The 15486-nt window shown below is 33.8% G+C and overlaps 1 protein-coding gene across 1 annotated transcript in view; it reads left to right on the forward strand.

Moving 5' to 3' along the window:
• Positions 1-5435, forward strand: part of LOC127840655 (uncharacterized) — a 74792-nt gene extending 69357 nt beyond the window's left edge. The window contains exon 8 of the mRNA XM_052369068.1: positions 3383-5435. Coding sequence (XP_052225028.1) covers positions 3383-3606 — 224 coding nt within the window. The 3' untranslated portion in view covers positions 3607-5435. The remainder of the gene's footprint in view (positions 1-3382) is intronic.
• Positions 5436-15486: the final 10051 nt, after the last annotated feature.

Below are 15486 nucleotides of genomic sequence, written 5' to 3' on the forward strand. Positions count from 1 at the left end.
GCGACAATACGATGGCGACAGTGAGATAGTACGATGGCGACAATACTACAGTTCGATAGTGCGATAATACGATGACGACAGTGCGAAAATACGATGACGACAGTGCGACAATACGATGGCGATAGCCGACAGTGCGATAGTACGATGGTGCCAATGCGATAACGCGATAGTATGATGGCGGCAATTCGAAAATGCGATGGCGACAGTGCGACAATACGATGGCGACAATGCGATAGAACGATGGCGACATTGCGATGATACCACGGCGACAGTACGATATGACTATCGCATTGTCGCCCCCGTACTATCGCACTGCCACCATTGTATTGTCGCACTGTCGCATTGTCGTCATCGTACTAGCGCGTTTTCGCAATCGTACGAACGCATTGTCGCCATCGTATTGTCGCACTGTCGTCATCGTACTTTCGCGTTCTCGCATTCTCGCCCTCTGGATTTTAATGAGTAACCACGGTGGCCCTAACGGTATTTTGTACAGTAAAGTGCGTAAAATCTGGTTTGGAATAACAATTTATATGCCGAAAACAGATGTTGAAAACCCGACTTTGTTTTATAAGTAGTAGTCTTAATATACAATGAGTTTTCCGAGCATTAAATAAACATATTAAAATAAAATTCATGTTCGTATCAGTTGAAGTTCTTGTTAATAGTAGAAGCAAAGAACACAATAAAACGCTGATTGGGCTTACTAATTTGAGGCAAGAAAAACACATCGCGCTATTATATATAATATATAACGCGCATCCGCAAAGTTCGAGCGCCCGTCTCGGTGCCGTCGTTTCCGGTGAAAGTTTCGCACAGGAGCTACCGAGTTTGGATATGAGACCACGAATCATGGCTTGACTTTATATATCAGTCAGCGTAGTACCTGACCAGACTGCGCGGTTGGACAAGCTAGGATGGACCAACTTTGGCCGCATATGACATAAGACCCATTTTCGCATGACGCGGGTCATCTGACCTTTATAATGTGTATATAGCTTTGAATGGAATTTGCACATAGTTTTTGGCATGGACTTATTGTTATGTTAATGTGTTGCACGCTTTCAAAAGCAGAGGACATATATAAGATCAATTATACTACGGAGTTCATTTTCTGTTGCAAAATAAAATGCAATAAAGATTGTTACTCAGCGGTGTGTACAGTATGACAGCGTTGTCTGTCTGCGATGCATTTATACTGGTTCTAAGCTGGCATACTCACCAATTGGACTCAACCATCTGCTCGAACAAGAAATGATAAGTTCTACTAGCATAAACCTTTAATTGTAACTCATTTTAAAAATATTCATGTTATTTATATTATTCAATTTATTATTCAAAATTATAATTATTATTTCCTTTATTGTTGTTTTTCGCATTAAGAAACTTATTCGGCTTACGAAACTGAAAAATCCCATTGGAAAAAAATCCCATGGGAGAAAAAATCCCATGGGTGAAAAAATCCCATGGGATTTAAAAATCCCATGGGATTTTTTGTTTTTTTTTAAACACGACTAAACGCATTAAAATATCGTAGTTGTTCATCATTTCATAAAATATGATGTTTCTGAAAGTTTCATGAATAAATCTCTCAAAATAAGAAAAAAATCCCATGGGATTTTTTTCTCCCATTTTAAAATGGGATTTTTTTATTACTATATATTTTTATATATAATTGGCATAAAACCAATATACAGTCCTTAAATAACGTTAAATACTTGCAAACGCAAATAAAACACTTTTTTAAAATGTTCAAATCCCATGGGATTTTTCTCCCATTTGCAAATTATGGAAGAAAAAAAATCCCATGGGAGAAAAAATCCCATGGGAAAATCGAAAATCCCATGGGAAAATGCAAAAATCCCATGGGAACCCCAACTTTGCTTATAAATTTCATAGTGAAGAAAACGCGTTTTTTGAGTGAAAATAACCAATTATTAATCAACGATAAGATTTTTATCACATACTATGTCTCAAAGTAGCAAATCTTTAAGAAAAAGGGTACTTAAGTTTGCGAAATTTCGGTTTCGCAAAGTTTTTCCGGTGGCCGTTACTGTTGAATTGAGCTGAAAAGAATTAACAGGTCAAAAGACTTAGTTAAAATGTGGTTACTGACCAATTATCTGCAACTCATTTTGCTTCCAGTTGTTTATAAAAAATATATATTATATTCAATATTTTACATGACTCACCCAGTCCTCTAAGCCGAAATGATCCGTAAAACAAAATAGTGTCTTTGTGTCGTATGAACGAATCTGCACTAAAACTAAATTAAGATTTACATCGTTAATCGAATAATTTCTGTTGTCAGTTGTCAAAACGAAAGTACGGTTGATATTTATATGCATTATTTTTCTCTTTCCGGGATATTGTTTCGGTATGTTGATGCTGCAATAACAAATATAAGTGTATATGAAGTGAAACCCCAAAAATAAACAACGGTTGCGATATACACATATAAACTGTTAGATGCCCATACTATCACTTTAACGTAGTAGACTCATGAAAGTTGAGACATGGCGATACAATAATCAAATTAAAATACATGTCAATGAAATATATATATGCGCACATACATTAATGAGATTTTTTATGTTTGCTATATTTAACCAGAATCCAAGTGGAGGGATTTACTGCCTATGAGTCGCTGGTGGAGAAACCTCGTGCATGTATGAGTTCATGAGTTATATGCTTTTTGAGACTGCAGACATGAAATACATCATGCGTTTAGCTGCGATGCGTTACGCTCTACAAAACTTTGGGAAATATGTGAACATAGTATGACAAAACATTCAATACATTACATAAACTAGCAAAGTTTAGGATGTTTCTAGCAATAGGGATGAGGTATATCCATTGAACATGTACAAGAAATAATTTTTTGACCAAATGAGAGGTCACGTAATATTAATATATGTACATATACTAAAACTACATATGCTTCAATTGAACGCCTCAAACTACTCACATAGACAATTCAATACATCTGTTAGATTATTTTGTTAAGATTCATCTCTGTCATGCGAATTGCAATACCTAACTCCATTCTTATCAAAATATGTTTCTTAAAGTTGACAGGTGAGTTTAAAAAGGGTGAATCCGTCAGCTCCAGAGTCAAAGATGCCACACTTTTTTTTGACATAAATAACATTGAGTTTAAAGAAACTGAGCAGTCATCGATGAGAATGTGTGTTCGTAATTCATTTGCTGATCTTGTGCGTGAAATTGCCAAAACAGGACAAGGTAATTTAATATTAGAACAGTTCCTATATGAATATATTGAGAATGTTAATGATATATAAATTTCATATTTTAGCGTGGTCGAATGTTTAACGACAATGTATACTTTGAAAATGCTATTTATTTATATGTTCGTTTCCAGGACCGTTTTACGTGGAGTTTTTGCGTGGTGCTCTAAACTGCAAAATTAAGCAATTCACCCTATGGGACGTGGAGAAACCAGGCGCTTCGGTAATACCCGGTTTTAATGTTACCTTGACAACCAGTTCACCACCTGAACGAGAACTGCATACTTTTAGGGATTTTCTATCAAACAATAAAAAAATAGTACCTCTGTTAAAAAACGAGAATCGTCTAGAAAAGTAATATTCTTTCCCGCTAAAGCTTCAGTTTTTAGTATTTTTTATTATTTCTTTAAAATTGGGGACGTAGAGGTATGATAAACAGAAAAACTGGTTAGTGCCTGATCTTTTTGTAATATAATAAGCTCGGCACGAATACAATAATATATCTTAAACAACGTTTGCTTAAAATAACTTTTGGATTTTCCGTGTAGTTCTTTTTTCTATTCTAATTTAAAAAAAATAATTGACGACTAAGAAAATTGATAGGATAAATCGAATACTAGGTCGGTGCCGAATAAAGCGAAGTTTTTTGCTCGGCCCGAAAATGGAACCACTCGCCAAGGCTCGTGGTTCAGATTTTCTAAGCCTCGCAAAATAAACTTCGCTTTATTCGGCACCGACCTAGTATTCTCTATATGTCCACCAAATCAAGTATTATTAATGCTCAGTTTAAATATGTGATATATTATTAAGCAACAATACATGTCTCTCTATGTCATGCCACCATCAACAAGGACCACAATGGAAATAAGAGATCACACTCTTTTTTGTGCTATCCTTGGTACTGTGTTGCGTGACATGTTAATTATCATGTTTGTATTTGTATGTACTAGTTTATGAATGCAACATGTTTGTTAATAGTGTTTGCACCATGATGCCGAAATAAATCTATGTATCTAAATAAATCTATTTATCTAACTTCAATCTAATAAATGTTACGATGGACACAAATTAAACGTACCTGCAGTTTTTGCGTGTATAACTTTTACTTTTTGGACGTTTCTTTTGGTATCAGGGTAGAGAAGAACAGCCAACACAATGTTAATACTTTTAAAAATATATCCTAAGTTTTTTTGTTTTTTTTACTTAAATGGATGTCTATTATGGTCTTTTAAAATAAAACATGTTAACATTTATGTTATCAACCATAATTGTATTAATTAATAACGTCACGGAAATGATGGATACAGCTATAGAAATATAAAAAAATGAAGTATTTTTGCCATTTAGTCATTCGACTTTTATTGAACAATGTTTTGAAGATAAATTATAACAATATCTGTGAAGTTCAGCCATGTTTTGTTACATTTAAATGAAAAGTTATAGGATTTATATTTAAATTAAAGCTTTCATTCACTACTGTAATGTATACCAGCTGACTTGATGAACAAAGTTCAATCGAGAAATATACCAAATTTATTTTCTATTAACACCACTTTTGCAAGGTATGGTGAATAATTATTTCGAGTTACGGAAACATCATACACAAATTCTATATTACTACGCAAGGTAAAAATTATGTTGCTTTAATTAACTTTGAGATTAATTTTTAACAATTCAGCTCTTATAATTATTTGGCAAATATTTATTTTTTTTACTAAAAGCGTGTTTTAGTATGAAGCCAACCCAGCCAGACCCGCCGCGTTTACCATTCATCAAGTAGTTGGATACAATCTAGCACACAAACACAATTAACCTTATATTTTCTATCACGATGTTTTGTAGATAAATACGCGGATTTACTGTTTCTAAAGCGCCATTGATGTGCCGATTATTTGTTTAGTTGCATTTTTGTGATGTTATGCCAATTATTAATGATAGTATGGACTGTTGCTGAGCTACAGTAGACTATATATTATTGTATGCTGTCACATGGTGTGTAATGGTCATAATCAAATGAATCGTTAATTTGAAATGTATTTTCTGAAATAATTATAAGGTATGTCATGATTAAAAGACATTTTGAATGACTTTTGTTGTATAGTCAAACGTTGATAGGTTCCTTTTATGTTACACCTTTCGTATTTTTTATGTTTCTCGTGTTTACAAAACAATAAAAATACATTAACATATTGTCGTCAACCTTAAATCCACGCATTTCCAGAAAATGTAGCCAATCAAATTATGTACAAGTAGGTTCGTATGAAAATTTAAGGTCTTGTTCACTTTAAGTTTAAACGATCCTATAGTGTTCTTATGAAAATGCATTAAGTGGTTTGATAATAATTTTAATCAGAACTAAGCATATTTTAACATAATTTATATTTTTGAGTTTGTACATATGGAATAGTTTTCAGTCGAATGTGATACTTCTTTATAAAATATCAACCGACTTGCATCTTAAAAGCACAATTACTTCGGTATGGTAGGTATGACACATAAACATATGTATTGGTTATAAGAAATCTCGTTCAAAATCCATAAAACATAAACTTGTCACTTTTTTATAACAAATTCTCAGTGCTTCACATGGTCCTTTAAAGGAACACAAAACATTTTAATTAAGCGTGAATAAAATGGAAAAAACTACCTGCTTCTTTCGTGATAAAGAAAGATTGTCATAAATTTATACTTTCCTTATATTCTAACAAATATCTAAGACATGCGATATAAACGACATTGGAGTGAATAAAAAGTAAATTGTTTGATACAATATGTTGGCTTGCTTGCAATGCGAATTGTTTACTAAATTTCCCGCATTGGTATATACATTTCCTATAATGCAACCTTCTTTTCAAGATGGCTTTTTAGAAACTAAATCGCTATGAAATAATGATAAATTAACTCTAAATATATCGTAACACACATATTGTTTGATTGACACCGTCTGAGCTGCTAGGGTAACAGTAATGCAAGAACAAAGTACGGCTCAATAGCGCTAACTTTATGACTACATAATTAGTGAGTCAAAAGTTTTGCTCGCATATTAATTTTTATTTATTGTCATCAATTATCTGATTGTATATTTTGAATTTGTATATGGTGTCAAAAAACCAACACTTTTTATTTTTAACGTGATAGGTATTCGATATCCAACACTGTTCATTTAATATGATTTTAATTGCAAATTTTATTTCATATTTACTGGTTCTCATGATACCGTTTTCATTATAATTTCTATGCTTTCAGAACGTCTGAACGTTGTTGTTATTTTGTCTAAGCGATCTCCATAACATAAATGGGATGATAAACAGTGCACACACATCTCGAGCTGTGCGTTAAGATACACTCTTTGTAAATTTGAATGAGTTGTGTTTATTTTAAACTTGCGATTTAAAAAGCAATAACCTAATTTTGAAAATGAGTTGCGTCTAAGATTATGCAATAGCGAACAACTTCAGTGCCTTTTGCGCTTTGATTAATGCATAGGTTCAGTTGTAGTAACCTTAGAGTATAGAGAGCATTCCGAGAGCATACAGACTAGCATAATGAAGATATATGTGCAGATTTTAATTCGGATAGCATTATCTTTGAAGGAAAAGGTAAGTTTACAGTAATTATAATTTATTTAGTATGCCAGATAGCCAGCCTTCTTTAAATACGTTTTGTAATGTAAGATCTTAACGACCTGTTTATGTGCACTTCCTATGTCTATAAGCAATTCACTAATAATACTTAGTGGTAATTATATAGATAGATAGACTTTTATTTTTCTCCATTCATGAAGAGCATAGCATATTATACAGATTATAAACAATTAAATACAATCGAGTATATACACATACAAGACATCGAAATGAAGCAACTCAATACAGCCATTATATTATATACAAAGATAAGTAACATAACTAGAGTATATATGCACACATATATATATTTGTTAGGTCAGTGGCATGAATGAGGTCCATGATAATAAATTTAGGTCCTAAATTCAATAGTACAAAAACGCACGCAATCACCCACGCACGCACACGCACACACACATGCGAACGCACGAGCACACACACACACGATACGTACACACATACACACATGACAATAAAAACAGATAAGAACAGCATATAAACATAGCAATTTCCTAGAATATGTCATACAGCGAAAGCGAAAGTAAACAACATAATTAGCGAACATATGTGATTAGCAAATGTATGGAATTATGGCACACGACCAACTAGATAGAAATCACAAGTGTTGCCTTCCAAATGACCAATGATTTTTTTGTATTTTTTCCATTCTGGACAATTAATTCCCCGTTGGGCACCCCGATATGTTATGACGTGTATTTTAAAAGAAAGCTAATCCGTATATTTTTAGTTGGTCGTGTTAGCGGCCGACTAAATTTACAGAGCATATTTTGCAAATCAGTATGTGCTTAGAAGCCTTAGCTGCGGTAAGAACCGCAACTCACTTTGCTAGGGACGATTACTGCTGCTTGTCTGCAGCAGACGACAAATGATTCTGCTCTAGCAGTGAGTGTATATACCAGCTTGTAAGACGACATCGGCCAGTCTAGTGTTTATCATGAAATCTGTACATATTGGCTGCTTTCAGGTAAAACGTCAGGTAATGCACGTCAGATAAAATTAGCTTGTACACACTGATAAGCCTGTGCAATGCACACAAGCTAATCAAGGACGAAAACAGCGAACAACTTCAGTGCACTCAGCGATTTGATTATAAACATCAATTCATTGTGAATTGGTGATCACAATGGGGAAACCAAATATATCTAAAAATAGTTCCGATAAAACAATGAAAACTATTGATAATGTTCACTGTTATTTTTCACTGTTTGAAACAGTGAAACATCAGTTTTAATTCACTGATATTTCTCTATAAACCATCGGAAAACATAAAATAAAACTCCATAAAAAGCTGAATAACTCCTCATGCACTAAACTTGAGATACGTCACTTGCAGTTGAATATTAGACATCAAATCAAATGGGCAAAATCTTGAAACGTGTGTCAAACGAAAGGATTGGAATAAAGTTTTATGTTGCTTTTGTGAAAGAGGTAAAAAATAAATCACTAAAAACTCGTAAATGCATTTGCCAGAATAGACACTCTGAGATCACCCTTGCTAAACAGGTTTTTCTTCATTACTGTGTATAAAATAGATTGTTATGTACTTTGATGTCTATAATGACACAACATATTTCAATCTCCACGCAGAGTTGTCGTTCCATTCTCTCACCTACAATTTCTGCCACCACAAGAAAATCCTACCAGATTTGGTAGGATTTTTTTAAAGTATTATATTATGAAAAGTAGTATCATGTTCTTATATATTTTGAAAATAGTGTATAAGTTTAGGACCATAATATAAAACAAATACCTAAATTAAAAAGAGTAAAACTAAGAACGGTAAAATTATTGTACAACGTGGCTACGCTATCATCACGCGAATGGTTATGAAGGCATGGATTTGATCCAGCTACGCTGGTTCCACTCAAATATCTGCGCGGAGGTTGAACATATTGGTAATGGCTTAAGGTTCCTACTCTAATTCCGTGATTTAAGAACATTGCCATGTAGAGTCTGTACACCTTCAAAGAAGAAATTGCAAAACTGACGTTTTGTATCAACCGTTAATAGATGTTTGTAGTAGTATTCAAAAATGTAGAGAAACAACCAAATAAAATACATAAGTTAGACAAATTTTGTCATATATATAATTGTTAATTGTTAATAGTTCGTCTTACTTGGCGCTGAATAAAATCAAATGAAAAACATATCTTGACTCATCCAGATTCGGAAAACTGCTATGTGAATGAATTATATTAAGCTAGCAATAAAATGCACGATCCACCAAACCAATATAAAAAAAGGTATGAAATAGTTCGAAATATAATGTAATAATTGGTGGCGAACATGCGATTATGAACAAGTGTTTCCTTCCCAAAGTTTGGAAGCCGAAGATGACCCGATGTGGAATCACAATTTTTCTACCCAATTGATTGAATGCAATTCCCAACTGTAAGTTTTAGGAATGAGTCTGCTTTTTAAAAATATCCATCCAAGTTATGAGTGTTACAAATTTAAACGTCATCTAATGATCAAGCTTTTATTAAAAAATGCTCATTTAAATCAAAACTACACGATATTTCCAAAACCAACGGGCACAAGCCCTTTTCCTGAAATAGTGACAAACGCCATGGGCTTAATTTAAATTAAAGCCTTTGTTTTGCAGTTGTTTATTTTAAAAATCTGATTTAAAAATCAAATAAGACATGACCTAAACTTACATACTTGTGTTGCGTATATTATTTTTAATTGGCATGAAAACATTGCTTTAAAGTATTTAGAAAGACACGCTTACATCAAATGTTCAATATATCTAAAATTATATAATTTATCTTCACTTAAGTAATTTAGCGAGTCGACTTTGTGCCGTTGGCAACATTTTTGTCCGGATCCACGGGCAATTCTTTTTTTCGCCAATCCGGTTCCCTTTCGGAAAACCGTAACTATAGGTTTACACCCAGGCCGTCCCTCTGTTCCTTTTTACGTCAGTCCGATTCTTGACTCTAAAATAACTCAAAAAGTACTATTTACTAGGTTTTGTCCGCATTATGTCACTTTTCGCATCAGATAAAAATTGTTCTATGTGTGCGTTTGACATTTTTTTTACTGTCAAATGAATAATCATATAAGACATTCTTTCATTCTACTCATATTCAAACATTAATTATAAGATGTTCTATGTATTATTTCGGAAATAATTATATGTATGTTTGAATAAAATTATATATGATCCTAAGTTGATATTTTATAGTGACCACAATTATATCTCTGCAACCAGCATACCCGTTTGGGTGATAGTTAGTCTCGAGATATCTCAGTTTAATTAAATGTTAACTTAAAAATTAAAACAACCTCTAATTCCTTTTATCTGTGTTCCTTAAAGTAGAGTAGATGCTTATGTTCTTACTTTCCTGCTGAGTCTTACTTGTCACTCGATAACGTCTGGACACGAAATTCGTGTAACACGCCCTTGTGATCTTGGCAGTTGACTTATACAAAAAAAAATTGTTTTTGGCGTAAATCTAGTTGCCGAACTTTTTTTCTTTCTTACTGTACTATCGTTCTACGTTCACACCGGATTACTTCCGTTTTGCGAAGATGTCAACCGGGGTTTAAGCATCACACTGTTATATTTTGTTTTGTAGCCAAACAGAAATCAAATATAAAACTAGTAAACCTATTTTAAAACCATTTTAATGAGTGTGCATTCTATAAAAGGAAAAGTACGCCTTAATGAAATCCCATGTATTTGAGACCGTGAAAACGAACTGTCATAAACATAAAAGGTGAACGTTCGAAGTAATATAGTAAGCTTGTATGCACATATAGTATCATGTATGTATTTCTTTTGACCTTGCAGTCAAGGATAACCCATGAAAGTGCAAGCACTTATTTCCAATGGGGTCATTTGGTTTTGCTGAAGAGACAGCAAGAAGAGACAGTATTGGGATACAAGGAATCCGGATGCGATATCCTAGCTCTTTGCTAATATATCCCTTGGTTCTTTTACGTTCTCAGTGTATAGCACCGATACATGCGAGAATTACCTGGGTTTCATACCAGTACATCTCTAGTTGTGTGGGAAACACTTGAAACATTTCTGAAATTTCCAGTGCCCTGGCTGGGAATTGAACCGGGGACATCTGGAATTGTAGACCAGAGTGTTACCAGTCGACCACCGCACCACCTTTAATCCGTTTCCATGTTAAACAATTTATTTCATTAGCGAGAATTGTTTCCCCTTTGTTAACATTTATTTTAACTCAGTGGTTTGATGTCAATATCCACGAATTGAACTGGAATATACTGTGGCACTTAGGTGATATCACCGCTCCAACAAAAAAAAAGAAGTCGGGAAAACACAAGTTTTTTTTTTGGAGACGGGAAAACAGAATTTGTGTTTTCCCGACTTCTTTTTTTGGAGCGGAAAAACACAAAATAATATAAAGAAGTGTAACTCCAGCTGCTGGAGCAGTATTGAATTCTTATTATATGCAATTAGTTGGTCCTTTATTTCAGGCAAGTGACAAATTGACCAAACAGTATAAAACAGCACAAACAGCACAATACAAAACAACATAAACACATATAAGAATAAAGCTGAGGTCACCGCCTTGGAACGGTCAATGCAAAGCATCGGAGGTTTAAACCGGTTTAAGAGCGCTCAACCTCACACTTGGCCCAGCAATATTCATGATACATTTAAGTGTAAATAAAATTTAACCTCATACATGTAGCATTGTAACTCAAATTAAACAATAATAAAAGGGAATTAAAACGTATTCAATTTAATTACCATTTAAATACTCAATGGTAGGAAAGATACCAGAGCAAAAGAGTTACAACTTTTTGAAGAACGATGAAATGAATCTACGAAAACACTATAAGTCTTGTTTCACGAGTTAATTTTTTTTGGAGACGGGAAACAGTACTTGTTTTCCCGACTTCTTTTTTTTTTTTTGAGCGGTGATGTCACCTTAGTGTTACCGTAGGAATCATCCTTTACGCACATACTTGTTATTTGTCTATTAAGTTTATCATTTAGTCGTAAAACTTAGGTAATTTAGTAATTTATGTATTCTGTAAATTATTGTACGGTTCCCTCATATCGAGAGTTTTCAGATATCGATCAATAAGAACGAGGCTCTCGTGATAACGTCACACGCATGGGCTCCATGTATTTTGTTTCACAAACATTACTACGCTTGAAAATAAATACAAACACAAACCAAAATATGAGAAAAGGCAAGTATAGTTGCAATTCAACATCATAAATCAACTAACATAATCCAAATGTATCCATAATCCATACATTAGTCCTCTTCTTTGAATGTTCGCATCAATTTCAAAGTGAAGCAGACGACTGCGCTAATGTTAACGCATTTGTTTGATTAATTTCCATAAAAAACTTTCATCTTCTCCCGATTCTTAGGAAATGTTGCAAAAAAACTGCTAGCTTAAGAATTGTCCGCGCGCATCGCGGCAGGTGACATACACATGTTCAGTGGGAATACCCCGTCCAGACACGACGCTTTTTTTGTAAAATCTTTTAATACATACATTTATGCCGAAATTAATCTGAAAAAAAGGCGAATGTTTGTGTTTATGTAATTCATGAGCACGTATGTGATTATGTTGATCAAAAGAAGAATTAACGATACAACAGAAACTTGTAAAATGTAAAAAGAAGTTACAGCAAAGTTAAATTACTGTTTAAGTTTATAAACAACATGTTCAGTTAATCAAATGTTAAAGTTAAGTTGGCTTCTTCCTTTCCGGTGTGACGTCTCGATACTAACCACGCGCGTAGTAAATGTTATTGCGGGTGTGTATGGAACTATCGGCTTAGCGTGGTTAAACACGCTGTAAATAAACAAGTTGGACTTTGATTGAACGGGATTAAAAATAAATCTGTGAATGTAAATCCTTTATTGTTGGATTGTTTGCAACATAAATTCAGAAATTCTGTTCCTCGCTTCCTTTACCGCTCGATACGCGGTAACCGAAGGAAATTATTATTTGATATTTTCAGCGTTCGATTTGCCGCCCTTTTCTTACTATGGTCGACTTTTGGCCGGTAGAGTTTGCCCTTTGTTCGTACACGGACTCACTGAGTCAGTCTTTATGAAGCCGATTTTTAGAATCTAATGCCTGCGTTCATGTTATATCAACTCCATCCGAACCTTATCAACCTATCAGACTATAATGATACAGTCCACACCAGCAACGGATTTTATTGAATCAATAACTTTGATTAAGACGTAATGTCATGGTACGACATGAACGATTCCATCGAACAGAACGAGACATTTTATTGACATGGTAAAAAACTGATTTGTTTCAAGCTTTGCGTGAGGCTATGATCATATTACTAACCCTGACCGCCACCACTTGTACGGTGGAACGACAATTTATCACGCTGAGACGAGTCAATACATGGCTAAGATCCACCATGTCCGACGACAGACTCTCAGGGTTATGCATGATGAGCTTTAACAAAGATAGGATCAACGCCGAAAAGAATCCAGTTGAATTATTATATGCAATAACAATATCATGCCTCACTTCCTGCTGCGAAGATTGATTCAGGATTGCATGCAACACCAACAAATCGATGGCGATGGTTCTAAATTTGACTGGAAACTGATTTGACAGGCAACCCAATCCAGCATTTAAAGGAATTGAATATGTCATGATGACATATTCAATTCGTCAAGTACCAACATTAAAACCTTCCAATTTTTTATACAAACTGCATCATGACGTAGGTACCTTCATGGAATTCCATGGAAAGGCATCTGAAGTAGATAAAAAAACTTCCTCGTGGACATTACTAGTACACAGGTCCCGTCCTGAAACGGGGCCTTCCGATTCCTATCACTACTTAACTATCACATTAGTTATTGTGAGTAAAACATAATGAATGCCTTCAGGTGATGACTGATGAGAATTCTGTTTGAGAACAGTCAATAGCATCAAAGGAGAGTGACAAAATTATAATCAACCCCAATACAGTCAATTTATCAAATCCAAATCCTGACTCGTAACTTTCCAGATACACTTCTTTATGCGCCATTATTCTGGCCATATTCTCAAAATTGTTTACGCCTATCCTCCCTTGACCACCCCCTCCACCTTAATATAATTTCTGCAGACGCCCATGGTTACATGCCTTTTCAATAAGTGTTGAAGTCGATCTTATCAACCAACACGTATACGTCGTTCTATCAGATTATTTTCTTGTATTTGCACGATACAATGGAGGTTGCAAAATACTAGCAAAAACATTGAAATCGCCAACTGATAATTGTGAATTCTTATCTCAATGTCATTCTTTTGTTAATATTATAATACGTGAAAAGGCTTTAACGTGTGTTCCAACTCGTTCATATAAATTGAATACCTTCATATTTACTGGTACCTTATTTTGTCTTATGACTTTTACTTTGTAAATTTTACAACCGTTAAATTAAACATTTAATACGTTCTTGTTGAAACTAATTTGACATGTTATTTGTTTCATATTTTTGTTATTTTAATAACATAATGTTCGTTATCTACCTTTCCTTAAATCATGGAGACAGGGTTAAGAAGAGAATTTTAGCGATTAATGATTTAGCAAGGTTCAGCCTTATATAACTTTCTGGACGAACTTTCATTACTTGTTCTCGCACAAACACGACAATGGCCTTAAAGTAAAATGAAAATTGTTCGTTTTTGGTTTACTATCATTGTTCTTAGTCTATATCTAAACTTCGTATTTAAAAAAACTGTGAAATCTCTGTGTTTGAGTAATATGCGTGTATTACCATAATGCTTTGTAATTCTAAGTTCATTTCCATTTGATAGGTTAGATACGTTGTTCAATCAATACACGTTTAGTATTACAACAAACGATTTCAAACAACCTGATACGTTTCCTCCATATGATTATACATGTCACAAAACTGCATTTTAAAAACAATTTACATCTTGGCATTTAAGTTGTGTACATGCGTATCTTTATGTTGGTGATTGCATCATTTGAATGTAATGTTCATAATCCAGTAACACATTTTTCAGCGTTGCAATATGTCCAGCTTACCGAACAATTCTGAGAAAATGAACCTAAAATGACACATGGACATGTATCAAGTTTATTATTGTTCTTTTGTCCCGTAAATTACTCAAATTTCATTAAATATTCTACCGATTTAAACTACACTTAAGTATATATATACGTCGTTTGTAAATCGTAATTATCATTACTTCATATTTTCTGCAAACAAAAAATGATTTGCATTTGTGCGTGAGCTATTTGTGTACACGTCTGTCTGATTTCGTATGCAATTTATAAAACTTTCGGGATAAATAGACTTCGAATGTTTGATGAAGAAAGAAAGCAACTTAAAAAAATAAAATACCTTTATCCGGAAATTTGTCATAATGTATAACTGACATTAAATCATAATATAAACTTCTCTCTGAATTTTAACCTTCATCTCAAGTTTAACTATAAATATTACTTCTAGAATGTTAACAAGATTATCTTTAATTTGACAAAGTGACCTTTTTCGACCAGACATAACCCAGTTTCAAATTCAGCCAAGATATTATTGGGTAAAAAGTTCTGACCATGACGATCGGACAATACACGAGGCCACTAGATTGTTAAC

This window comes from Dreissena polymorpha, chromosome 8 (assembly GCF_020536995.1).
Source record: "Dreissena polymorpha isolate Duluth1 chromosome 8, UMN_Dpol_1.0, whole genome shotgun sequence".
Taxonomy (NCBI): domain Eukaryota; kingdom Metazoa; phylum Mollusca; class Bivalvia; order Myida; family Dreissenidae; genus Dreissena; species Dreissena polymorpha.